This window comes from Dendropsophus ebraccatus, chromosome 11 (assembly GCF_027789765.1).
Source record: "Dendropsophus ebraccatus isolate aDenEbr1 chromosome 11, aDenEbr1.pat, whole genome shotgun sequence".
NCBI classification, from domain to species: Eukaryota; Metazoa; Chordata; class Amphibia; order Anura; family Hylidae; genus Dendropsophus; species Dendropsophus ebraccatus.
Window position 1 is genome coordinate 7,260,207 of NC_091464.1, and position 27,943 is coordinate 7,288,149.

Sequence of the window (27,943 nt, forward strand, 5' to 3'; positions counted from 1 at the left end):
GGGGGCACTGCCTCCGCCTGGAGAGACAAGGGGACACTGCCTCCGCCTGGAGAAAAAAAGGTTCAATCTCCGGAGGCGACAAGCCTTCTTTACCATGAGAACTGTGAATCTGTGGAACAGTCACCACAGGATCTGATCACAGCAAAAACAGTAGAGGGCTTCAAAACCGGCCTAGACAAGTTCTTAGACCAAAATAATATAAATATATATGTATAGAACCTATCATCCCTCCCCCTTCTCTGTATCCATCCCCTCCTTGGTTGAACTTGATGGACATGTGTCTTTTTTCAACCGTCTTAACTATAACTATGTAATCTCTGACAACAATAATTAGTCAAATCATTATAAAATATAGTATAACATACCTTCAAAGCCTTCAAACACTGTCTGGCATTACTCCTGCAACACATCCTGGCATTACTCATGCAACACCTTCTGGCAATACTTATGTAACACCTTTTGGCAATACTTATGTAACACCTTCTGGCAATACTTATGTAACACCTTCTGGCAATATTCATGCAACACCTTCTGGTAATACTCATGCAACGCTTCTTGGCATTACTCATTCAACACGTCCTGGCAGTACTCATGCAACGCTTCTTGGCATTACTCATGCAACACTTCTGGCAATACTCATTCAACACGTCCTGGCAATACTCATTCAACACGTCCTGGCAATACTCATGCAACGCCTCTTGGCAATACTCATGCAACACCTCCTGGCAATACTCATTCAACACGTCCTGGCAATACTCATGCAACACCTCTTGGCATTACTCCGGCAACAACTTTTTAGTTATTTCTTCTTTACAAATAGAAGTCTGTATCCAACCCATGCGGGGGGGAAAATCCAAAAATTATTTTCTTGGTGGTATCTGTGAGACTCTCCATATTTACAGGATAGCTTTTTGTCAGCTGCCGCTGAGATACATCGTAGGAGTTTCCTGCAACCCTTTGTGCACTTTTATTTTGTGGGAGTCAGCCAATCGAAGATCAACCATATAGGGTCCCGAGATACTAAGTTAGTAAGTAGGGTTTTTGTAAATTGGTAAACTATCTGCCAGAACCTTTGGATCCTCAGTTGATAAAGGTGGTTATGCCCCCTTGTCTCTCCAGGCGGAGGCAGTGCCCCCTTGTCTCTCCAGGCGGAGGCAGTGCCCCCTTATATCTCCAGGCAGAGGCAGCGCCCGCTTGTATCTCCAGGCGGAGGCAGCGCCCCCTTGGCTCTCCAGGCAGAGGCAGCGCCCCCTTGGCTCTCCAGGCGGAGGTAGGGCCCCCTTGTCTCTCCATGCGGAGGCAGCGCCCCCTTGGCTCTCCAGGCGGAGGTAGGGCCCCCTTGTCTCTCCAGGCGGAGGCAGTGCCACCTTGTATCTCCAGGCCGACGCAGCGCCCCCTTGTTTCTCCAGGCGGAGGCAGTGCCACCTTGTATCTCCAGGTGAAGACAGCGCCCCCTTGTCTCTCCAGGCGGAGGCACTGCCCCCTTGTCTCTCCAGGCGGAGGCAGCGCCCCGTTGTCTCTCCAGGCGGAGGCAGCGCCCCCTTGTCTCTTCAGGCGGAGGCAGCGCCCCCTTGTCTCTCCAGGCGGAGGCAGCACCCCCTTGTCTCTCCAGGTGGAGGCAGCGCCCCCTGGTCTCTCCAGGAGGAGGCAGTGCCCCCTTGTCTCCCCAGGCGGAGGCAGCGCCCCCTTGTCTCTCCAGGCGGAGGCAGCGCCCCCTTGTCTCTCCAGGCGGAGGCAGCACCCCCTTGTCTCTCCAGGTGGAGGCAGCGCCCCCTGGTCTCTCCAGGAGGAGGCAGTGCCCCCTTGTCTCTCCAGGTGGAGGCAGCGCCCCCTGGTCTCTCCAGGAGGAGGCAGTGCCCCCTTGTCTCTCCAGGCGGAGGCAGCGCCCCCTTGGCTCTCCAGGCGGAGGTAGGGCCCCCTTGTCTCTCCAGGCGGAGGCAGTGCCACCTTGTATCTCCAGGCCGACGCAGCGCCCCCTAGTTTCTCCAGGCGGAGGCAGTGCCACCTTGTATCTCCAGGTGAAGACAGCGCCCCCTTGTCTCTCCAGGCGGAGGCAGGGCCCCCTTGTCTCTCCAGGCGGAGGCAGCGCCCCGTTGTCTCTCCAGGCGGAGGCAGCGCCCCCTTGTCTCTCCAGGCGGAGGCAGCGCCCCCTTGTCTCTCCAGGCGGAGGCAGCACCCCCTTGTCTCTCCAGGTGGAGGCAGCGCCCCCTGGTCTCTCCAGGAGGAGGCAGTGCCCCCTTGTCTCTCCAGGCGGAGGCAGCGCCCCCTTGTCTCTCCAGGCGGAGGCAGCGCCCCCTTGTCTCTCCAGGCGGAGGCAGCACCCCCTTGTCTCTCCAGGTGGAGGCAGCGCCCCCTGGTCTCTCCAGGAGGAGGCAGTGCCCCCTTGTCTCTCCAGGTGGAGGCAGCGCCCCCTGGTCTCTCCAGGAGGAGGCAGTGCCCCCTTGTCTCTCTAGGCGGAGGCAGCGCCCCCTTGTCTCTCCAGGCGGAGGCAGCGCCCCCTTGTCTCTCCAGGCGGAGGCAGTGCCCCCTTGTCTCTGCAGGAGGAGGCAGCGCCCCCTTGTCTCTCCAGGCGGAGTCAGTGCCCCCTTTTCCTTTGAGGGGGTTTTACCTGGAACATCTTTTCTCCATATTTCTTGTAGGGGCATTTATATAGTTAAATAAATTAATCATATTTCCCCTTATACGTCTCTTTTCCAGACTAAACAAATGTAATTCTTTTAATCTCTCCTCATAACTAAGATGCTCCATTCCCCTTATTAGTTAAGTGGCCGTCTTTGTACCCTCTCCAGCTCTCATCCTTTCTAGGAATCAGGTTCCAGAATTGAACAGCGACTCCAGATGAGGGCGCACCAAAGCTTTATAAAGCAGTAATAATATATCCCTGTCCCGAGAGTCCAGGCCTGGTATATACATGACAGTATCCTGACGGCCTTAGAAGCAACTGACTGACATTGTGTGCTGTTCTGTAGTCTATTATCTACATGTACACCAGATCCTTCTCTATCAGCGACTCTCCCAGAGTAACTACCCCCAGGACATATGATGCTGCAGGTTATTACTCCCTCTAGGACACATGATGCTGCAGGTTATTACTCCCTCTAGGACATATGATGCTGCAGTTTATTACTCCCTCTAGGACATATGATGCTGCAGGTTATTACTCCACCTAGGACATATGATGCTGCAGGTTATTACTCCACCTAGGACGTATGATGCATGTGGGTTATTACTCCCCCTAGGACATATGATTCTGCAGGTTATTACTCCCCCTAGGACATATGATTCTGCAGGTTATTACTCCCCCTAGGACATATGATGCTGCAGGTTATTACTCCCCCTAGGACATATGATGCTACAGGTTATTACTCCCCCTGGGACATCTGATGCTGAAGGTTATTACTCCAATCAGGACTTCTGATGCATACGGGTTATTACTCCAACTAGGACTTATGATGCATGTGGGTTATTAGTACCCAGGTGCATAACTTTACATTTATCCACACTGAACCTCATTTGCCAAGTGGACGCCCAAGCACTCAGTGTGTCTAAGACATCCTGTAACATCTGCACATCCTCCATAGACTGTACTGTACTACAAAGCTTGGTGTCATCTGCAAAGATAGAAACATTGCTGTTAATTCCATTCTCAACATCATTAAAAAACAAGTTAAACAGAAGGGGGCCCAGTACTGACTCTTATTACCGGGGACCATTCGGAGTAGGAATCATTGACCACCACTCTCTGGATATGATTATTAAGCCAGTTTTCAATGCAGTTACAGACTAAACTTTCCAAACCCATAGACCTTAACTTACCCATCAGACGTCCATGAGGAACTGTGTCAAAGACTTTAGCAAAATCCAGGTACACTACATCCACAGCCACCCCCCTATCCAGGCTTCTACTTACCTCTTCATAGAAACATATCAGGTTAGTTTGACAGCTTCTATCCTTAGTAAAACCATGCTGGTTATCACTTATTATACTATTACCCACTACATATTCCTGAATGTAGTCCCTTATAAGCCCCTAACATAGTTTCCCCCACAATGGACGTTAAGCTTACGGGTCTATAGTTACCTGGGGAAGTCCTAGAGCCCTTTTTGAAGATCGGCACTACATTTGCCTTACCCCAGTCCCTTGGCACAGTACCAGTCACCAAAGAATCACTGAATATTTCATACAAGGGTAAAGAAATTACAGAACTGAGTTCCCTAAGAACTCTGGGGTGTAATCCATCAGTATGGTTTTAGTATCCAGAACTGGAATGTTGTTTGACTAGGCGAAAGCAATAGGATCACTGAATTAACATAGCTGCGGATTTAAAAGTATGTGAACAAAGGCATGCAAATGTTGGGGTATTAGGATTTGAGTTCCTTAATTGTAAGAAGTCGTTGTCATGTTGTATTTGTCAGGTGTGAAAAGTCTCATTCCTTGTCTCATACATGCCAAATAGATAATAGAAGTTAGAGAGGACAGGCTCTCGACCCCCTGTTAGATCCCCCTATACTCACCTGATCCCACCGGGTCCCGCTTCCTGAGCCGGTCGGGTGACTGAGATATCAGCGCCCGAAGCCCGGCGCGCTGACAGGAGAGTCTGATGCTCATAGAGAATGAATGGAAAGTCAGATGCTCCGTCATTCAATATGGGCATCGGACTCTCCTGTGAGCGCGTGCAACGGGCTTCAGGCGCTGATATCTCAGTCACCCGACCGGCTCAGGAAGCGGGACCCGGCGGGATCAGGTGAGTATAGGGGGCTCCAGCGGGGGGTCGGGAACCTGTCACCCAGGCACGGGGGGTGACAGGTTTCCTTTAAGCCAGGGCCTGGCTTTGGCTAGGTTCCCTGTCAGGGACACAGAACAGCAACTAAAGTTTCTCTTTATGCAAGCAACCAGTATGCAATGCTAAGCTTCCACCAGGGGAGAGAAGCCAAACGGGGATTCATCTTGCCAGGAACCTCTCTAAAACGTAGATGGCAGTTACCTGAAGCTATAGGAACTGACCCCAGTGGGACAAGTTATGGTATGTCTACATATCTCTCTGCACAGAGCAGGACAACTGGGAAACCTCGGGAGTCTGCTTCGCCCAAGTAACAAGGATTGGGGCTCGTACTACCCACCTAGGATGGGTAGCCCGCAACTAGGGGGCATAAAGCGGTCATCCATGAGTACGAGTAGTCATTTCACTTCTTCTGTTCATTCTAACTAACTGTTACGGCAGAACACAGTACTACCTTGGGCACCTACTACTTCAAGCACCTACTCTCTACCTGTGAGCACTTAAGTTATTGACAACTGTAATGATTGTATTGCACCATGGTTACTGTTTTTTTCTCCAATGCACTAGACTCTGGCTTCTTTCTTGCACACCTACACCTACACACCTGTACACTTGGATTACCTCCTCTGTACTGTGGTGCTGCTGCGCCAACTGTCCGGGGTGGGTCCAACACCACTCCAGGCTACCGTGACAATTCCCCCAGTGACCCTAGACCCACTCAGCTACCACACCACCGTACCAGTTGACCCGGGCAGGGGGAACCACCACCAACTCCCCACGCAATCTGACTAGTCGCCGCCACCACATTAGGAAGAAAGGATACGCAAATAGCTCTCACATCTTATAGGCAAAATGTTTTCCCTTCAGGTAAGTGTTTCACTCTATCGAGGAGTCCTAGAACATTGACTGGGGGTCCATGCGGGAGGGGCTGTCCAGACGATCCTTAGATTGTTCGGGTGGGCCTTTTAAGAGAGCAGTTGTCTGCTGACGCTCCTATTACTCGGAGCCACATGCAGAAGGGACATGATCAGGATTTTTTAACCTGTTGCCAAGATTGTGCCTGTCAGCTAATCGTGGTCTTTTAACTGGTGCAATTACACCAAATGATTATCAGCCAGAACAGCCAATAATCCGCCAAGTATGGACGATAATCATTTGATGCAATAGAGCCCTTAAAGAGAATTCACCAATCTAAAAATTATAAGATAGAATGTTTCCTGATTAATCACATATACTTTCAAGGGGGTCATTAGAGTTGGGTAAACAATTTTGATTTTTTTTTTTTAATTTTTCAGTCCTAGTAATTGTTAGTCAGTGGCTGAGAAATTGGACTTTGTGAACAAGCTGCATCCCATCTGGCATCTTAATTATATATTATAGCTTAAGACCATAAATATCCAGATTGATGAGAGGTCCACTCTTCTCTCCCCACTCCAGCAACCAAGTCCAAGATTTTAAAGCGACCCTAAACACAATGTGACCCCCCCCTTCCCCCCCAAAACCACTTGTACCTTCGGATAGCTGCTTTTAATCCAAGATCTGTCCTGAGGTCCGTTCGGCAGGTGATGCAGTTATTGTCCAAAAAAACAACTTTTAAACTTGTAGCCCGTGCCAAACAGGAGTATCTGTGCCCTAACTTTGCACCACCCCTCAGTCCCTCCTCCCCACCCTCCTCATCATTAGGAATGCTCCAGACAGATTGCCTCTTATTCCCCACCTGTGGCAGCCCGGCACATGGGCTGGATCGTTAAGGACCTGTGCATGGAGAACATGTTTCAGTGGTATTCCAAATGATGAAGAGGGTGGGGAGGAGGGACGGAGGGGTGGTACAAAGTTAGGGCACAGATACTCCCGTTTGGCACTGGCTATAAGTTTAAAAGTTGTTTTTAGAACAATTACTGCATCACCTGCCGAACGGACCTCAGGACAGATCTTGGATTAAAAGCAGCTATCCGAAGGTACAAGTGGTTTGGGGGGGGGGGGCAGATTGTGGGTACAGAGTCACTTTACATAAAACCCAAAGCAAATAAAGAACAGTAATTGAAATTATAGAACAAATATTTATCATTAGCACATCCATTTATTTCCCTCAGCATTAAAGAAAAACAGGTTTTACTATTATCAAAGAGGTCAAACTCTGGTAAGATTCTGCTCTGGAAGGTTCCAACTGTGCGGGCGGGGAGCAGATTCTATACAGAAGAGGTCCTCAACCTTTGGAACCTTGTGAGCCATATTCAAGTAACTTCCCTTAAGACATATTAGCATGTTAGATTTGTCTAAACTCATAATAGTTTCCCTTTAAAAATGCAGATAAAGCAGTAGATAGCACTACTTTCACCACTGGCCCTGTATGTGTAGTAATTCGGGGGAGCCAGGTGGTGTTAGCTAGAGCAGATGGTATGTACTGCTAAGGCACTTGTCATGGTGGCTAGGAGTGGTATGTGCCCACCACTGGATATACCTACACAAGCCTGTTAATAGGTTGATGTGCAGGTGTTCATGCAGAGGAACCAGAGTACAGCAGTTTCAATTAAGAAAGTGTAAACTTTACTGTAAAGAATCTTCTTGAAGGAACAGTACAGAATAACTCTCTCTTTTTATGATGCAATTCAGACAAACACTTTGCTGACTGTGATCCCTTGAGCTGGGTTCTTGAGAAAATACTTTGGACTTGAAAACACACTTTTTACTTTGCAGCTTCTCGTTGGCTGATATAGTTTAAATAAAGTCTCTGAATACTTTTAAATAGCTTAGACAGGGGCGTAGCTAGGATTCATGGGGCCCCATAGCAAAAAACTATACGGGGCCCCATAAATCCTGTAGGCCCCCCCCCCCTCCAGCCAAACACAGACAATGATGCACATATACACACACAGAGGCACCATTAACATATATACAGATACGCCACTGACATACACACATATATACGCTGTAATGTGATTACACTAGTGCTGATGTATACACCATGAATAGAGCTCAGCATTAATAGAAGCTGATGCAGAACATCTTTGGGAGCAAACCTGTCAATCACTTGAGACACAACTGACATACATAAACACACACATATACACACCAGTGTTACAGACACTGCTGACATACACACACACACACACACACATATATAGCCACAGATACATACACATACTGACATATAAATATATCCACAGATACATATATACACACACTGACATATACATATATCCACAGATACATATATACACTCACTGACACACATACACAGCACTTACAGCTCCCAGGCTTCCCCCTCCTCCTCCTGTAGTCCGGGCTGATCTTCACATAGATGTATTGAGGACCTTTGGGTCATGTGACCCAAAGGTCCTTCATCCCTCTCCTGTGCCGTCTGGCAGGTCCTGCTCCTCTGTTCAGCCCGCTCACCCGGCACTACAGTGAGGGGGCTGAACAGTGCAGTGGGGGTCCCTCTTCCTCTCTGGACCCCTGGGGGAGCGGGTACCTACCATGAAGGCAGGGCAGGCTTCCTCTGGCCCCCTTCCTGCAGGGGCCCCATAGCAGTCGCCTTCCCTGCCTTCATTGTAGCTACGCCACTGAGCTTAGACTTGACTTGATAATCTAGACATTATTGGCTTGACAAGCTTGACTTTAATGACTTGACTAGCGTCGGTGACGAAGAACTGCCTGCAGGGTTAGGGTTGTATAGGGGCCCTTCCAGACCCTTAGGTACTCAGCTGTGGGGGCTTTAGGGAAGAAGTATCTACACCCACAGTTATGGACATCCACCTATTGCTGTCTGTGGGCACAGAGTGACATGAGAACCAGGAATGCAGGCCCCACCTAGTCGGTAAAACTGGGCATCAGAGACTCCCTACGAACAGGGCCGTATTTACCACTAGGCACCCGTGGTCCGGTGCCTAGGGCAGCACCTTGCAGGGGGGCAGCACCAGGGAACAGGGGGACAGAAAAAAATTATTTTTTTGTTTTTATTTTTTTAGTTTCCCTCCTCCCATTCAGACTTGCCAGTAAATCTGGTGTCTTTTCCAGGGGGGTGGGGGGTATGGTGGTATTGGTCAGGTCTGGTATCGCCAATAGGTGCGTGTAGATGGGGCGTCTTCAGGTTTAGTGCCTAGGGCAGCAGCAGCTGTTAATACAGCCCTGCCTACTAAACCTAGCAATTGGCAGTAGAGCTTATAGCTTTAGTTGCGCTTACCTAGCTACTGACATTTTCCTTCTGTCTAGTTATCAAAATTAAAGAAGGATAGCCACCCAGCGTGAATAGGGATTCACGTTTTTCCGTCCCAACACAGCCTCACCGCATTACCCACTAGGTGGACATACCGGTCCTTCGCAAAAAATTAGCATATAGTGCTAAAGTTCATTCTTTTCCATAATGTAATGATAAAAATTTAACTTTCATATATTTTTGAATCATTGCACACCAACTGAAATATTTCACGTCTTTTATTGTTTTAATCCTGATGATTTTGACATACAGCTCATGAAAACCCAAAAATCCTATCTAAAAAAATTAGCATATCATGAAAAGGTTCCCTAAACGAGCTATTAACCTAATCATCTGAATCAAATAATTAACTCTAAACACCTACAAAAGATACCTGAGGCTTTTAACCCCTTAACGACATCGGTCGTAAATTTACGCCCTCGCGCCCTGGTACTTAGCGCATCAGGGCGTAAATTTACGCCCGATGTTTCCCCGATCGCTGCGTGTTCGCACACAGCGATCGGGCAAGATGGCCTGCTATAAATCATAGCAGGCCATCTTAGCTTCTCGGCACGGGGGGTGGTTAACACCCCCCGTGCTTACGATCGCCGCTATTGGCTAATCAATTCAGATCAGCCAATAGCGGCGATCGGAACCTTTCTGGGTCATCGGTGACCCGATGACCTGGAAAAAAATGGCGGTGGGTGCTGTCCGAGGACGGCACCGACCGCCATTACTGTAAAAAGTAATGGTGGTCACGGTGCCACCGGCCCGATCGCCGATCGAACGGCGATCGGGCCGGTGGCACGGCGATCAGAGTCCCCCAAAATAGTAAATACCTGCTCTGGTCCCCTCAGCTAGGTAGCTGAGGGGTCCAGAGCAGGTATTTGTACATTACTCACCTGTCCCGGGGTCCTGATCGGCGTCTTCCGGGTTCGCAGCGTCCTCCGTCTTCTCCTTCGGTCTTCGGCTCTTTCCGGCGGTCCCCATCGTCTTTTTTCGGCTATTTTCGGCTCCAGCCTCGTCTTTTTCCGGATTTTGCGCTCTGCTGCCCCCTAGCCGCTGATATGTGTAATACACTTATCAGCAGCTACAGGGATATTCAGAATGTAGAAAAAGTTTTTTTTTTTTTTCCAAATTTTTTTTTTCTATTTTCCGCACCCTATCGCCGCTGAGTGTTGATCAGCATCGCACGAAAGTGCGCTGCTAATCAGCAACTCCTCCTTCTTGGCGTAGGGTGTTTTTTTTCTATATCCTACTGCCACGGTCTGCTGATAAGTGGCGCACATAAGTGCGGCATTTATCAGCAACGCCTTTGTTGCCGTAGGTTTTTTTTATACTTACTGTAAAAAAAAACACGTAAAAAACACTACATTACACCACACTTCATTAAATAAAGTTTGACACTACATCACTACATACCCCATATACCATTCCCCGTATAAAGATGGCCCCCAGGGTGTTTTCGGCGTCAGAGGGATACGTTATTATTGCCTCCGACACCGAAACAGCCAGTGAGGATGAATGGGGGGATCCTTCTTTCCTCCATTCATCCTCATCATCCTCATCATCCAGTGACGTGTCTGGGGGTAGCTGCCCCCCAGACACGTCTTTTCCGCCAGTACCGTCCCAATAAGAGATGACGGTGTGGCATGAAATTCTCCAAACTCTGTGAGAGTACCTCTGGGTACTCTTACAGATTTAGGGTACGTGCACACTGCGGAATGGCGAAGGATAACCCTTTGTGCATTCCGCAGCTGGCACCCGCCGGCGGACTGATGCGGGCGCTCGTCTCCACCTGTGTCATAGACTCCATTCTATGCACAGGCGGATTCCATCGTCCATCCAAAGAATGAACACATTGGTCGGAGAGCGGAATCCGCCCGTGCATAGAATGGAGTCTATGACACGGATGGAGACGTGCGTATGCATCACTCCGCTGGCGGGTGCCAACTGCGGAATGCATGAAGGGTTATCTGTCGCGATTCCGCAGTGTGCACGTACCCTTAGAGTGTATGTAGGAAGGGACACCCGAATCCAGCCCCCAAATGCCCCCTCCCCCCCCCATCCTCGGAACAAGTGGGAAGATCGTCCGGGAACTGATCTTCCCACTGCTGGATAAAGGTTACCACCTGTACGGGCATAACTTTTATACCAGCACCCCCTCTTCCGGTCCCTCGCTGCCCTGTAGCTTGCGGCACGATCCGAACATATCAGAAGCAGTAACAGAGCCCTAATATTTAGCAGCCATGGAGCAGACCTAGCACTTCTGGATATGAAGGACCCCGTATCGCACCAGGGCAACATTTTCCAGGTGACGTCCCCCACACTGGAGAAAGGGAGACCCCAGAAGAAGTGCAGAGTGTGGCATAACGGGGGGATCAGGAAGGACGCCATTTTCCAGTCTGACACCTGCCTCTGCATACTGGATCGCTTCAAGGCGCACCACACGTCACTGGAGTTCTACATTATCTAAATTCTGTCCCTTATTCCTATTTCAGGGGTCACGTTGATCCAGGGATTATTCTGATCGCCATTATGGAGTCGGGAAGGAATTTTTTCCCTGTGATGAGGCTACTGTTGTCTGCCTCACGAGGGTTTTTTCCCTTCCTCTGGGTCAACACAGGTTGAATTTGATGGACACCTGTCATTTTCAACCTTATAAACTAATAATTGGCCTAATACCCCCAAATAAATTAGAATTGTCCCTTTTCCCCAGCTAAGTAGGTATGGGCGCCATTCCCATTAGAGGATGCCATGATGCAATTACAAAGCCTCTGTGCGGCCAGGACAGTAGAAACCCCCCACAAGTGACCCCATTCTGGAAACTATACCCGATAAGGAATCTAACAAGGGGGGCAGCCGGGATATGGCCCCCTGGTGACGGCCACATTTGGGACGTGAAAATGAAAAAAATTGTATTTTTTATATTCTCGGCACATGTTCTACGTAAGTGCCCGTCACCAGTGGGGTCCATATGCTCACTGTACCCCTTGATAGATTCCTTATGGGGTGTAGTTTCCAGAATGGAAACTTGTAGAATGGGTCACTTGTGGGGGGTTTCTACTGTCCTGGCAGCACAGGAGCTTTGTAAATGCGACATGGCCTCCATCCTCCATTCCAGCCTCTAAATGGCGCTCTGTCCCTTTGATGGCTTGCCCTGTGCCCATATGGCACATTATGCCCACATGTGGGGTATTTTCGTACTCAGGGCAAACTACCCTACACGTTTTGTGTTCATTTTCTTTTTTAACCCCTTGTGGAAATGGAAAAAATCAAGGCTAGACCAACATTTAGTGTAATTTTTGTAAAATTTTTACTCTAAATCATTAATCTTGTCATGATTTTTTCATTTTCACAAGGGGCTAAAAGATAAAAAAAAACACTAAATGTGTAGCGCAATTTCCCCTGAGTACGGAAATACCCCACATGTGGACATAAAGCGCCATGCGGGTGCAGGGTAAGCCTCCGAAGGGAAGGAGCGCCATTTGGTTTTTGAAGGCTGGATTTGGATGGAATGGATTTCGAGGGGCCATGTTGCATTCAAAAGACCCCTGTGTTGCCAAGACAGTTGAAACCCCACACAAGTGACCCCATTATGGAAACTACACCCCTAAGGGAATGTAACAAGGGGTGTAGTGAGCATATGGACCCCACTGGTGACGGGCACAAATGTGGAACAATGTGGCGTGAAAATGAAATATTACATTTTTTACACTATAATGTTGGTTTAGCCTTGAATTTATCATTTTCACAAGGGGTTAAAAGAGGGGAAAAAAACCAAAATGTGTAGAGCAATTTCCCCCGAGTCCGTAAATACCCCACATGTGGACATAAAGCACCATGTGGGCGCAGGGCAAGCCTCCGAAGGGAAGGAGCGCCATTTGGATTTTGGAGGTTGGATTTGGCTAGAATGGATGATGAACGCCATGTCGCATTTACAGAGCGCTCGTGCTGCCAAAACACTGGAAACCCCCCACAAGTGACCCCATTCTGGAAACTGCACCCCTCAGGGAATCTAACAAGGGGTGCAGTGAGGATATGGACCCCTTGATGACGGGCACATTTGTGCCATGAAAGTCAAAAAATTTCCCTTTCACGTCACATTGTTCCACATTTGTGCCCGTCACCAGTGGGGTCCATATGCTCACTGCACCCCTTGTTAGATTCCTTGAGGGGTGTAGTTTCCAGAATGGGGTCACTTGTGGGGTCCAGTTTCTTGGCAGCACGAGGGCTCTGTAAATGCCACATGGCCCTTGAAATCCTTTCCAGTGAAATTCAGCTTCCAAAAGCCAATTGGCGCTCCTTCCCTTTGGAGGCTCGTCCTGCGCCCCCTTGGCACTTTATCGCCACATGTGGGGTATTTCCGTACTCGGGAGAAACTGCGCTACACATTTTGTGTCTTTCTTTTCCTCTTATGCCTTTAAGAAAATGAAAAATTGAAGGCTAGAACAACGTTTTAGTGTAAAAAAAAAAATTTTCTTTTTTCACGCCATATTGTTTGGAAAATCTGTGAAGCACCTGTGGGGTCCAAATGCTCACCTCACCCCTTGTTACATTCCTTGAGGGGTGTAGTTTTCTAAATGGTGTCCCTTTAGGGGTGTTTTGTAGGTTTTGGCACCCCAGAGCCTCTGCCAACCTGAAGTGGTACAGTCAAAAATGACCAAATATAACGGAGGCATTGAAATTCACTAGGCGCTCCATTATATCTGAGGCTTGTGGTTGCGTCAAATAGCGCAATAGGGCCACATATGGGGTATTTTTATAAACTGCAGAAACGGGGCAATAATTATTGGGGTGCATTTCTCTGGTAATAGGTTTATAATTATGAAAAATATTGGATTACAATAAAATCTCTGCACAGAAAATTAAAATTTTCTAATTTCTTACACACTTGGCTTTTATTTCTGTGACTGCCCTAAAGGGTTAAAACACTTTCTGGATATGCTTTTGCAGAGTGTGGGGGGTGCAGTTTCTGAAATGGGGTGCTTTGTGGGGCTTTCTAACATACAGGCCCCTCAAATACACTTGGGGGCTAGGTTCAGACGCTGTAACTGTGCGGCTGTATTTGCGGCTGTAATTGTGCGGCGGTATTTTTGGTGGTTCGTGTGTATGCTTGGAAGTATAGGATATGCGGCTGCACAGTGCACACTATGTCTGAATCTACGGCCCGATCGTAAACGGACCCGTAAAAAATGAACAAGACCATTGTTTGCGGCTGGAGATGCGGCCGAGGATTGACAGGCGGTCCGTACGGAGTACTTCAAAAATAGCCGGCAATGATGCCGAATGCCGATGCCTCTAATAGTTAATATATTAAATTAATAAAACACATTCTCTTTGTAATAAAGACACTTTCGTTGTTCAATAATTTATTTCTAACGAATCCATCATTTTGCAATTAAATATACTGTTAAAATAAATAGATATATAAATAAATGTATATTTATCTATATATATGCGTTTTTTTTTAAATAAATAAATAATTAAAAAAAAACGCATAGGGTCCCCACTATTTTTATAACCAGCCGGGTTAAAAACCAAACGACAGCAGCCTGGTAACACCAGGGTGGGAAGAGCCATTGGTTTAGGCCCTCCCCAGCCTAAATCTTACCAGCCTGCTGCTGCCCGGTCCAGGAGCGCCAATTTTGACGCTCCGGGACCACTGGCATCCGGCTCTTCCCAGTACCCCTGGTGGCATTGGGTACTGGGGTAATAATAGGGGGTTAGTGTTAGCCATTTTATACCGGCTAACACTAGGCCCCAACTTAGTAATGGATTCCGTCTATTAGACGGCTTCCACTACTAAGTCTATAAAGTAAAGAAATAAAGACAAGACACAAGTTTAAAAATTTTTTTATTCAAATAAAAACAACCCCACACCCCTCATTGAACATTTTATTAAAAAAATTAAAACAACAATAGCTGGTCATCGACGTAGTCCATGGAATCCGACGTAATCCCCAGGATACCGATATCTGAAAAACAAAAAGGGAGAAACACACAAAAAAAACACAAACAGGAGCACAACACCCATCATTGTGAGCGGTGTTGTGCTCCTTACAGTATGCAGCATCTTTACAGATCGCTGCTTACAGTCTGGCCCCCAAGGGGTTAAGGGAGGATGTATTGCATCCCCCTTAACCCCCTGGGGGCCAGACTGATGTCAGACTGCACCCATCCCAGCAAGGAAGGGGTTAAGTGACCCCCATTCCTTGCTGGGAGGGGTGCAGTGCTGGGAAGGGGTGGGGAGAGCTCTATACTCACCCCGATGTGTCCTCTTCGCTGGTCCGCAGCACAATGAAGTGACTGTACTGCGGACCGGCTCATTATATGTGCGCTCAGCCGAACAGCCAATCAGCTGAGCGCACATATAATTCTAAATGTTTCTTCTAATAATGCTATTGTCTTAACATAATTAGAAGAAACATTTGATGTTTTAATTAAAGTTAAGTGATGATTAGTACAGAATGCTCTATTGCCGGGAATATGAATTAACGGCTTATGGAGCTTCCTGTACTAATTAATATTTAATTAATAAAACACATTTTCGTGGAAATAAATTCAGTTTGGGTGTTCAATCATTTAATTCTAACGAATCCATCATTGTGCAATTAAATATACCCCTATCACAGAAAAAGTTAGTGAATTGCCACTAACCACAGGCCTTGGATACGTATAAATCAAAAACTAAATCACAGAGGCGTATCACACTTGTAAAACTTCACATTTATTTATTCGGCTAAAATGCTAAAAACGCCACATAAACCACATTTACTTCCAAATTGCACCTATCGGTGACTACTAGATAACAGTCGCCTGGATCATCCGATCCACATATTTCAGGCGACAACCACCCACAAAATAGTTATTATTCACAAACTGATGTAATAAAAGTAACAGTCATATACTAACTGATACTAAATTTCAATATCGTTACACACAAAAAGTATATTAAATACCCATACCCGACGCGTTTCCCCGTGGTGTGTATCCACGGATCATCAGGGGTTAAAGTGCACTGATCCTAAAACCCACGGTCACATAACATAAACAGAGAAAGCATAAATATATGAATACAGTTCTCACTGAAAGCTGTGACGTAGGTGCACTTAATGCTCTGTTTAACCCTATCAGCAAACAGAGACTGAACTAAATCCCACGGTCATGTACCATAAGGCTGGGTTCACACACTGTATACTTCAGGCTGTATTTGGTCCTCAAGTCAGGTCCTCATAGCAACCAAAACCAGGAGTGGATTGAAAACACAGAAAGGCTCTGTTCACACAATGTTGAAATTGAGTGGATGGCCGTCATATAACGGTAAATAACTGCCATTATTTCAATATAACAGCCGTTGTTTTAAAATAACAGCAAAAATTTGCCATTAAATGACGGCCATCCACTCAATTACAACATTATGTGAACAGAGCCTTTCTGTGTTTTCAATCCACTCCTGGTTTTGGTTGCTATACAGCCTCACAAATACAGCCTCAAATATACATAGTGTGAACCCAGCCTAAACAAGAAATGCAACGATAAATGCCCTTCTCATTAGAAATTATGACGTAGGTGCACTAAATACTCTATTTTGCCCAATCAGCAAACAGATAATAGCCATTCATGGTTGTAAACTGAGGAGAAAAAATGTAATAATGCAAAAGATGGCTCAGCCGAGCCTCTTACTCCTTCCCCTTAGGACTGGTGTCCGGCCTCCATTGGGGCTGCAGTGGTGTACCGCGGGGTGTTGAGGATACCTGTATATCCTCAGGTATCCTCAACACCCCGCGGTACACCACTGCAGCCCCAATGGAGGCCGGACACCAGTCCTAAGGGGAAGGAGTAAGAGGCTCGGCTGAGCCATCTTTTGCATTATTACATTTTTTCTCCTCAGTTTACAACCATGAATGGCTATTATCTGTTTGCTGATTGGGCAAAATAGAGTATTTAGTGCACCTACGTCATAATTTCTAATGAGAAGGGCATTTATCGTTGCATTTCTTGTTTATGGTACATGACCGTGGGATTTAGTTCAGTCTCTGTTTGCTGATAGGGTTAAACAGAGCATTAAGTGCACCTACGTCACAGCTTTCAGTGAGAACTGTATTCATATATTTATGCTTTCTCTGTTTATGTTATGTGACCGTGGGTTTTTTAGGATCAGTGCACTTTAACCCCTGATGATCCGTGGATACACACCACGGGGAAACGCGTCGGGTATGGGTATTTAATATACTTTTTGTGTGTAACGATATTGAAATTTAGTATCAGTTAGTATATGACTGTTACTTTTATTACATCAGTTTGTGAATAATAACTATTTTGTGGGTGGTTGTCGCCTGAAATATGTGGATCGGATGATCCAGGCGACTGTTATCTAGTAGTCACCGATAGGTGCAATTTGGAAGTAAATGTGGTTTATGTGGCGTTTTTAGCATTTTAGCCGAATAAATAAATGTGAAGTTTTAGAAGTGTGATACGCCTCTGTGATTTAGTTTTGCAATTAAATATACTGTCAAAAAATAAATATATATATATATAAATATACATTTATTTATATATATATTTATTTTAACAGTATATTCAATTGCAAAATGATGGAATCGTTTACATTTAATTATTGAACAATGAAAGTGTCTTTATTACAAAGAAAATGTGTTTTATTAATTCAATATATTAACCATGAGAGACATCGGCTATAGTGCAGAGGATCGCAAACCCCGGTAATAGCGATTCCTGTAAACTGTTTCCCTGCTTTCCCAGATGCATCCAGAGGTGTTTGCATCACTTTCTTAACATTTTATTAGTTATTTTTAGTTGAACCAGTTTCCAAGTAAATGACCGTATGTTTTGAGCCGCATGTCTATTTTTTCCCACGGCCGGAGTTTCACCCGCACATTTACAGCCGGATAAAAAATACAGCCGCACAGTTACAGCGTCTGAACCTAGCCTAAACCTGAACAGGTCCCTAAAAATATCTGATTTTGAAATTTTACAGAAAATTTGGAAATTTGCTGCTAATGTTTTAGGCTTCCTATTGTCTAAAAAAAATGAAAGATCGTTTAATAAATGCTGCCAACATAAAGTAGACATGTTGCTAATGCTATTTAATATATAATTTATGTGGTATAACCACTTTCTGTATAAGCAAAAAAGTTTCAAAGTTGGAAAAATGCATTTTTTCACATTATTTGGGGTTTTTTCATAAAGATTCGTTATGAGTATCGACTCCTGGTTCATTACACCAAACAGCCATCATGGGTAAGACTTCCGACCTGACTGCTGTCCAGAAGGCCATCATTGACACCCTTAAGCAAGAGGGTAAGACCCAGAAAGAAATGTCTGAACAAATAGGCTGTTCCCAGAGTGCTGTATCAAGGCACCTCAATGGGAAGTCTGTTGGAAGGAAAAAATGTGGCAGAAAACGCTGCACAACGAGAAGAGGTGACCGGACCCCAAGGAAGATTGTGGAGAAGGACCGATTCCAGACCTTGATGGACCTGCGGAAGCAGTGGACTGAGTCTGGAGTAGAAACATCCAGAGCCACTGTGCACAGGCATGTGCAGGAAATGGGCTACAGGTGCCGCATTCCCCAGGTCAAGCCACTTTTGAACCAGAAACAGCGGCAGAAGCGCCTGACCTGGGCTACAGAGAAGCAGCACTGGACTGTTGCTCAGTGGTCCCAAGTACTTTTTTCTGATGAAAGCAAATTTTGCATGTCATTCGGAAATCAAGGTGCCAGAGTCTGGAGGAAGACTGGGGAGAAGGAAATGCCAAAATGCCTGAAGTCCAGTGTCAAGTACCCACAGTCAGTGATGGTCTGGGGTGCCATGTCAGCTGCAGGTGTTGGTCCATGGTGTTTTATCAAGGGCAGGGTCAATGCAGCTAGCTATCAGGAGATTTTGGAGCACTTCATGCTTCCATCGGCTGAAAAACTTTATGGAGATGAAGATTTCATTTTTCAGCATGACCTGGCACCAGCTCACAGGCCAAAACCACTGGTAAACGGCTTAAGGCCGTTATGAAAGCATTCTGGGCCTCCATAACACCTGAGCAGTGCCACAGGCTGATTGCCTCCATGCCACATGAAGCAGTCATTTCTGCAAAAGTATTCCCAACCAAGTATTGAGTGCATAACTGAACATAATTATTTGAAGGTTGACTTTTTTTTTTATTAAAAACACTTTTCTTTTATTGGTCGGATGAAATATGCTAATTTTTTTAGATAGGATTTTTGATTTTTCATGAGCTGTATGCCAAAATCATCAGTATTAAAACAATAAAAGACCTGAAATATTTCAGTTGGTGTGCAATGATTCTAAAATATATGAAAGTTTATTTTTTATCATTACATTATGGAAAAGAATGAACTTTAGCACTATATGCTAATTTTTTGAGAACGACCTGTAGTTAGGGTTAAGGTGCTTGGAAGAAGTAGGGATGGTTCTTCATCGATAGTCCCCACAAGTGGATCCTAGCCTCCAGACCAGGCCCTGAAATAGACTGAAGCAGGAACAACTCTATCTCTGTAGACTCTGTGTTTGGAAATACCCTGACTAATCTGAACCAAACTGGCTATATCTCACTCTACATACACCTTTCCTGGGCAGGAAAGTACAAGAAGGTACTGACCCTAGCCTGACCCTGGGATAGGTTAAAGAATAGAGGCGGGATAAGTGTGAGGTACCCTCAACAGAAATTGGTCTCAGTTAGCTTACATATAATAACATACAATTGGATAAATAATCAATCATAAGAACCCTTAGATAAAGTCCTCCTTCAGCTGTGCTACATAGAGGATCAAAAATAGAGGGGCACCTAGTGGTGGGAGTACAGAATGTGACCTGCAGTCCAGAGCATATAAATACCTTAGCACACTTACTATTAACAGCAGTGGAACATCTGCTCTGGGGCACTACATATGTATGTATTTATGGCTAAGGATGTATGCAACAATATAAATTGTCATTGACCATATGATCAGAACTCAGGACTCATGGTGAGCTACATAACAGAGAATAGTGAGCTGTGGGTAGATATTTTCCTCAATAGTGTCCCTGAACAGAAACTCCTTGCAGTGTTACTTTTAAGCCCAGCACACCCCGCCCCCCAAAAAATCACCTTTGTAAAATTCCTGCCCATATGCAAATTACCTATATGTAGGCATTGGGGCGTTCCTCACGGTCGAATTCATGTCATGAATGGTGTGAAATATCTTAAAAATGCATTGTTGACTCTCACAGTTAGATAACTATTATGATTAGTTGACCATTACAGTATGCAACACTGATTTGTGAAGTCAAAGTTCCCTTAGGGTCATATGTCTAATTAGAAAAATAAAATCTTCAGCCATATCTATATAATAAAAATGAAAGTCTGTCTGTCTGTCCCGTATAGACTTCCAAACGCCTGAACCATTTGACCCCAAATTTGGCACACAGATACATTGGGTACCCGGGAAGGTTTTAGCGAAGGTCCCATCCCCGCCAGATGTACAGGAGGGGAGGGGGAGGGGGAAGAGCAGCGCCCCATAGAGATGAATTGGAAAATCTCCTCACTGCTCACACATAATTAGCTGCAGCTGCCCAGAGAAAACGGCAGTTGGGAGCCTTAGCAACCAATAGGATGACTGCTTTCATTTTCACAGGGAGTTGTGGTTGCTAGGGAAGCTGCCTCACAATAGATCCACAGAAATAAGTGGTAGACCCCCTACTCCATCTATACAGTACATGTATACAGGACCCCCTACTCCATCTATACAGTACATGTATACAAGACCCCCTACTCCATCTATACAGTACATGTATACAGGACCCCCTACTCCATCTATACAGTACATATACAGGACAGTATTACCAGCTGCTGCTGCCCTAAGCACTAAACCTGAGGATGCCCCATCCTCACTCACCAATTAGCATCAGGATTGGTAGGTAATAGCTCCATACATCACATTTAACACTGCCACACCAGGCCTGACCAATGCCGCAACACTGTGACTGGATAACACCACCATACCAGACCTGACTAATACTGCCATACTGTGACTGGATAACACTGCCATACCAGACCTGACCAATACCGCCACACTGTGACTGAATAACACCGCCACACCAGACCTGACCAATACCGCCTTACTGTGACTAGATAACACCTCCATACCAGACCTAACTAATACCGCCATACTGTGACTGGATAACACTGCCACACCAGACCTGACCAATACGGCCACACTGTGACTGCATAACACTGACATACCAGACCTGACCAATACCACCATACTGTGACTGAATAACACCGCCATACCAGACCTGACCAATACCACCATACTGTGACTGGATAACACTGCCACACCAGACCTGACCAATACCACCATACTGTGACTGGATAACACTGCCATACCAGACCTGACCAATACCGCCATACTGTGACTGAATAACACCGCTACACCAGACCTGACCAATACCACCACACTGTGACTGGATAACACCGCCATAACAGACCTGACCAATATCGCTATACTGTGACTGGATAACACCGCCATACAGGCCCTGACCAATACCGACACACACTGTGACTGGATAACACTGCCATACCATAGTGTAATAGAGAGAACAGGATGGGCACCACCAGGTAAAGGAAAAATTATATGTAAAGCTGGGTGCAGCACACTACCCTAGACACAATACAATATAGGAAAAAAGGAGGGACAGAAAGAAACTAGGGTAACTAAATCAGGCGCACACCAAAATAATTTAGAAAAAAGAATATACTTTATTGAATACCAGCTGAACAAACAAATAAAAACATCTAAAATCCCCGTGAAAGGGGAGACAAACTGCAGTACCTGTAAATAAAGGTAAAACTGCACTGCTACAATAATCTGGGCCAAAGAAATTGCCCAACAGGGATGGGACTCAAAAGGGGAGAAGAAAAAAGTGTATATACAACCGTGTAGTCAAAGAATCATAGAAAAAGTATGTAAAAAAATATATCGAAGAATCACAGAACAATCATAAGAATCATACCCTTGAAATGTATCAGGTCCCCATGTAGCAGAAAAGAATACTGTGACTGGATAACACTGCCATACCAGACCTGACCAATACCGCCATACTGTGACTGGATAACACCGCCATATCACACCTGGCCAATACCGCCATACTGTGACTGGATAACACCGCTATATCAGACCTGACCAATACCGACATACCCCCCCTCGAAAAGACACCAGATTTTCTGGCAAGTCTGAACGGGAGGGTACTGTGCCTCTGCAAGGGGCTACCCTAGGCACCAGACCATGGTTGCCTAATGGTAAATATGACCCTGCAGGTATACAGGACACTACAGGTACACAGGACCCCAAAACTATATGCTACATGTGCACGGGACCTCCACCAACTATATACTTCAGGTATACAGGACCTCCACCAACTATATACTACAGGTATATAGAACCCCAAACTATAAACTACAGGTATACAGGACCTCAAAACTATACACTACAGGTATACAGGACCTCCACCAACTCTATACTACAGGTATACAGAACCTTCACCATCTGTAAACTACAGGTATATAGGACCCCCAAACTTTACACTACAGGTATACAGGACCTCCACCAACTATATACTACAGGTATACAGGACCCCAAACTATACACTACTGGTTCACGGAAACCCAGAACTATACACTACAGGTATACAGGACCTCCACCAACTCTATAATACAGGTATACAGCACCCCCACCAACTCTATACTACAGGTATACAGGACGCCAAAACTATACACTACAGGAATACAGGAAGTCCACCAACTATATTACTACAGGTATATAGGACCCCAAAAACTATATACTACAGGTATACAGGACCTCCACCAATTCTATACTACAGGTATACAGGACCCCCGAACTATATACTACAGGTATACAAGACCTCCACCAAATATACACTACAGGTATCCAGGACCCTCAAACTATAAACTACAGGTATACAAGACCTCCACCAACTATACATTACAGGTATACAGCACCAACTATATACTACAGATATACAGGACCCTGAAACTATAAAGTACAGGTATACAGGACCTTCACCAACTATACACTGCAGGTATACAGGACTTCCAAACTATACAGTACAGGTATACAGCCCCCCCAACTATACACTACTGGTATACAAGACCTCCCTCAACTATACACTACAGGTATACAGCCCCCCCAACTACACACTACAGGTATACAGGACCCCCCTAACTATACACTATAGGTATACAGCCCCCACCCCCCAAACTATGCACTACAGATATGGAGGACCCCTAAAAACTATACACTGTAGGTATACAGAACCCCTCCAACTATGCACTACTGGTATACACTAATTCCACTGATTAACTCAGATGAAACAATATCTTTAGATTTGCCTCCTGGGCACCTTAGAACTAATATAATTAACACACTTACACTTTATACCCGGGCAGCGCCAGGTACATTTTCTAGTAAAGAAATAACAAACAACAAATTAATATTGTTCTAGTCCTGGAACTTATGAACATGATACGAAACTGGGCAGGAAGGTGTCTTGGCCTGGAAGCTTTGGGACACCCGAGTGGTCAGAGGTGCCGTCTCTAGAGCTCAAAACTCTAAGGACAGAGGTAAGAGTTGCAGAGTACAAAAGGAAGTAATGTGTTTGTCCACCTTTCTGTGCATATTTGTATAAAATGTACCTACTTCTACAAGCTAATGTGCATGGGAAGAATGGTTTATTAATCGCAGGATGGATGTGCTACAGTTGTATGTGATTTTAAGTGCTGCAGAATTCATTGGCACTATAAAAATAAATATTATTATTATTATCATCATCATCATAATAATAATAATGATTATTATTATCATTATTATTATTTTTAGGATTTCTCTTTCTTCCTGTTGGGCAATAGTTGTACACCAATCATTTTAAAGACTACTCAAGTCCCAAAAGTCCAACCTCAAAGATGCCCTAAACTATAGTCTATACCTGTCAGTTGAGACAATACAGAGGGGGCATATTATACACCCCAGTATCAAAGCAGTATCAGTCCTCAGCATATTATAGACTCCAGTATTAGGGCTCCAGCATATTACACATGCCAGTATCAGTCCTCAGCATATTATAGACTCCAGTACTAGGTCCCCAGCATATTACACACCGTGGTATCAGGGTCAACAGCACATTATAGACCCCAGTATCAGGGTTTCAACATATTATACACCCCAGAATCAGGCCTCCAACATATAACAGACCCCAGTATCAGACCCCCAGCATATTACAGGCCCCAATGTCAGCCCCCGCATGTTATACACCTTAGTATCAGGGCCCCAGAATATTACAAACTTCAGTATGAGGCCCCCAGCATATTATACATCCTGGTATCAGGTCCCCCAGCGTATTTCAGACCCCATTATAAGGTCCCTCAGCATATTACAGACTCACACTTTCAGGCCTCCTCCATATTACACACCCATAGAGATGAGCGAACCTCGAGCATGCTCGAGTCCATCCGAACCCAATCGTTCGGCATTTGCTTAGCGGTGGCTGCTAAAGTTGGATAAAGCTCTAAGGTTGTCTGGAAAACATGGATACAGCCAATAACTATATCCATGTTTTCTAAATAGCCTTAGGGCTTTATCCAACTTCAGCAGCCACCGCTAATCAAATGCCGAATGATCGGGTTCGGATGGACTCAGGTCTCCACCATATTACACATCCCAGGATCAGGTCTCCCCCATTTTACACACCCTATTAATACTAAAAACATAGGGGAGGTGGCTTGATACCCCGGGAATACCAAGCAGGATACTAATAGATTTATGCCGGAAACCTATGCAAGTCTGGCTTAACGTACTTTCGTAGTCAGTGTTGAGGATAATTGGAGGTCTACTCAATAGGATGAGTATGACGTGGACTGATGTCCCATGTTAATCTGAATATGTAATTCTTGTTATCTTATGATAACTCTATAACTGGTACCACTTTTATGTAAATGTTTTTATGTTCTGACTGGTAATGACAGTGATGTAACCAGAAGACAATTTGTCCATGTTTTTTCTTCTTGTTTCAAAAGTGGGAATATTTTTTTATAAAAATTATCAGATTAAAAAAAAAATCAATGAAAACATAGACACAGGCAACAAATGTATGTTCTAAAAAAATTTTTTTTATATATGTATGCAGCGGTGCCACCAGCTCAGTAGGCCGCTATGGGTCACAGATTTTCCCTGCTTTGCCTCCTTAGTAGAATGAGTAATTGAGTTCTCAGAAGTTTAAAATGGTTTATTGTTTTATTAGTGATGTACTATTTATTTATTTATTTATTTTTTTTTTTTCAATTCTTTTACTTCCCTTTACAGCTTCAAGCAGACAAAGAATTCCGTAAGACTAGAAATCGAGTGGCATATCTGAGCCTGTATTATGACTGAATTAATTTCAGAAGTCATAGAAGTCTTGTGTTTTGAATATTAAATATGTTTTAAATCAGAGCTTAACATTTGTTCTATTTTATGATCAGTAAGCTTACCAAGGAATGTCCCTCCCCCCTTATGTACAACCACATATATGTAGCTCCTGACTCCTCATTTGCTGCATCATCTATGATCCGTGTTATATTTTATGTTGATGATCCTTGTAAACCTTGAAAAAGCTCAATAAAATGTGATATAAAAAAAAGAATGTTCCTACTCTAATCCAATGTAAGTATATCTTGATTAGAGAAGTCCGGCGAAATTTTTTATTTAAGTATTGTATTGCCTCCTAAAAGTTATACAAATCACCAATATACACTTATTACAGGAAATACTTATAAAGTGCTTTTTCCCTGCACTAACTACTGCACCAAGGCTTCACTTCCTCGATGAAATGGTGATGTCACTTCCTGGTTAAAATGGTGATGTCCCGACTCCCAGAGCTGTGCGGCTGTGGCTGTTGGAGAGGATGATGGCAGAGGGATGCTCAGTGCCCTGTGTCCCTCAGTGTCCCCTTGCATCATCCTCTCCAGCAGCCACAGCCTGCACAGCTCTAGAAGTCGGGTCGTGACATCACCATGTTATCCAGGAAGTGACATCACCATGTTATTTAGGAAGTGACATCACCATTTTATCCAGGAAGCGACATCACCATGTTATCCAGGAAGTGACATTACCATGTTATTTAGGAAGTAACATCACCATTTTATCCAGGAAGTGAAATCACCATGTTATCCAGGAAGTGACATTACCATGTTATTTAGGAAGTGACATCACCATTTTATCCAGGAAGTGACATCACCATGTTATCCAGGAAGTGAAGCCTTGATGCAGTAGTAAGTGCAGGGGAAAAAGCAGTTTATGTGTCAGGAACCGGACAGCAGGACAAGACAAACAGTGAGCCCTAAGCTCAGCCCCGCCCACTGTCCTCTACCTATTTGCCACAATCCGCCCTAAAATGGCGGCGAGCAACTGGGCGGCAGTCCCTGCGCTGGCTAGGTGGGACACAAAGACAAGACAGACAGACAAAACACAATAACGAATGGTCAACAGTCCGGGTCACAACAAACGGGCAGCAAAAGTACAAAATCACAATCCGAAGGCAAAGTCAATATACAGGCAGTATGGTCAGGGGCAGGCAGCAAACAAGAATGGTCAAAAGATACTAAGCAGAATTCAGGAGAAGCACAGAAACAGAACCACAAGCAGGCAGAGACTAAGTCAATAACCGGCAAGGCACAGGCAGAAGCTGAAATCTTAAATAGGAGACCAGAAACCATGTCCAGAAAGTGATAGGAGAGACCAGCTGTCAATCACTGAGGCAAAGGCAGGTTAACTGTTACAAGACCAGAAGAAACTAGCAGCACAGACACGGGTGGGGCAGGGAAAACAATTAGCAGACCAGAAGGAATAAGACACAGTTCAGACAGGGCAAAAACAAGGCAAACAAAACACAGAAGATTATGGCCAAAATCGCAGTCTCGGTCGTACCTTACGCACCGAGGACTGCGCCAAAGTTGCATTCATGACATTATGTGCATTTCCCGTAATAAGTGTATATTGGTGATTTATATAACTGTTGGGGGCAATACAATAATTTAATAAAAAATTTTGCTGAACTTCTCCTTTAAAGGGAATGGGTCATCAGAAATATATTTTTAAAGCAACTTTTTTTTATGTTAAAGTGAATGTTCCAGTTGGAGTCAGGAAGGAATTTTCTCCCTGTGATGGGGCGATTGTCGTCTGCCTCGCAGGGGGTTTTGCCCTGGATCAACACAGTAGGGTTTTCCTAGGTTGAACCTGATGGACTCTTGTCTTCTTTAAACCTTATTAACTATGTTACTATGTTACTATGTTAATGCCGTCTGCAAAAGCTATTGCACTACATGTCTGTAGTGGGCATCCTAGACGGCATCAGCACCCGGCAAAGAGAGAGGTGGAGCTGGAGGAGGAAGAGCACCGCCAGGACCGGGTCCAGGGATGGAAGCTGGGCACATGGCCCTGGAGCAGGAGAGAACTAAGCATGTGGTGAGTGCTGCAGGGAGGCTGGGGGGTGGCTGTAAGGTTTCTCTCAGCAATACAGAATGCTTATCCCGTTCCCCTGCACTCAGTGCCCCTCTGCTTCTTCACCTGAACCTGCTGCTGCCGCTATAATATGCTGGGCATATGCATACAGCATAGGGGGCACTAACAGGACAAAAATCTGGTATGTATCAGTATAAGAAGGCTGCATATATAATGTATGTATCAGTATAAGAAGGCTTGGTATATCATGTACATGTAAGAAGGCTGGGGTATATAATGTATGTATCAGTATAAGGAGGCTGGGGTATATAATGTATGTATCAGTATAAGGCAGCTGGGGTATATAATGTATGTATCAGTATAAGGCAGCTGGGGTATATAATGTATGTATCAGTATAAGTAGGCTGGGGTATATAATGTATGTATCAGTATAAGAAGGCTGGG

At 45.1% G+C, this 27,943-nt stretch overlaps 1 protein-coding gene across 1 annotated transcript in view; it reads left to right on the forward strand.

Moving 5' to 3' along the window:
• CIMAP3 (ciliary microtubule associated protein 3) overlaps window positions 1-25,650 on the forward strand; it is a 72,187-nt gene extending 46,537 nt beyond the window's left edge. Inside the window, exons 5-6 of the mRNA XM_069945380.1 lie at window positions 23,511-23,628; window positions 25,364-25,650. Coding sequence (XP_069801481.1) covers window positions 23,511-23,628; window positions 25,364-25,432 — 187 coding nt within the window. The 3' untranslated portion in view covers window positions 25,433-25,650. The remainder of the gene's footprint in view (window positions 1-23,510; window positions 23,629-25,363) is intronic.
• The last annotated feature ends 2,293 nt before the right edge of the window (window positions 25,651-27,943 follow it).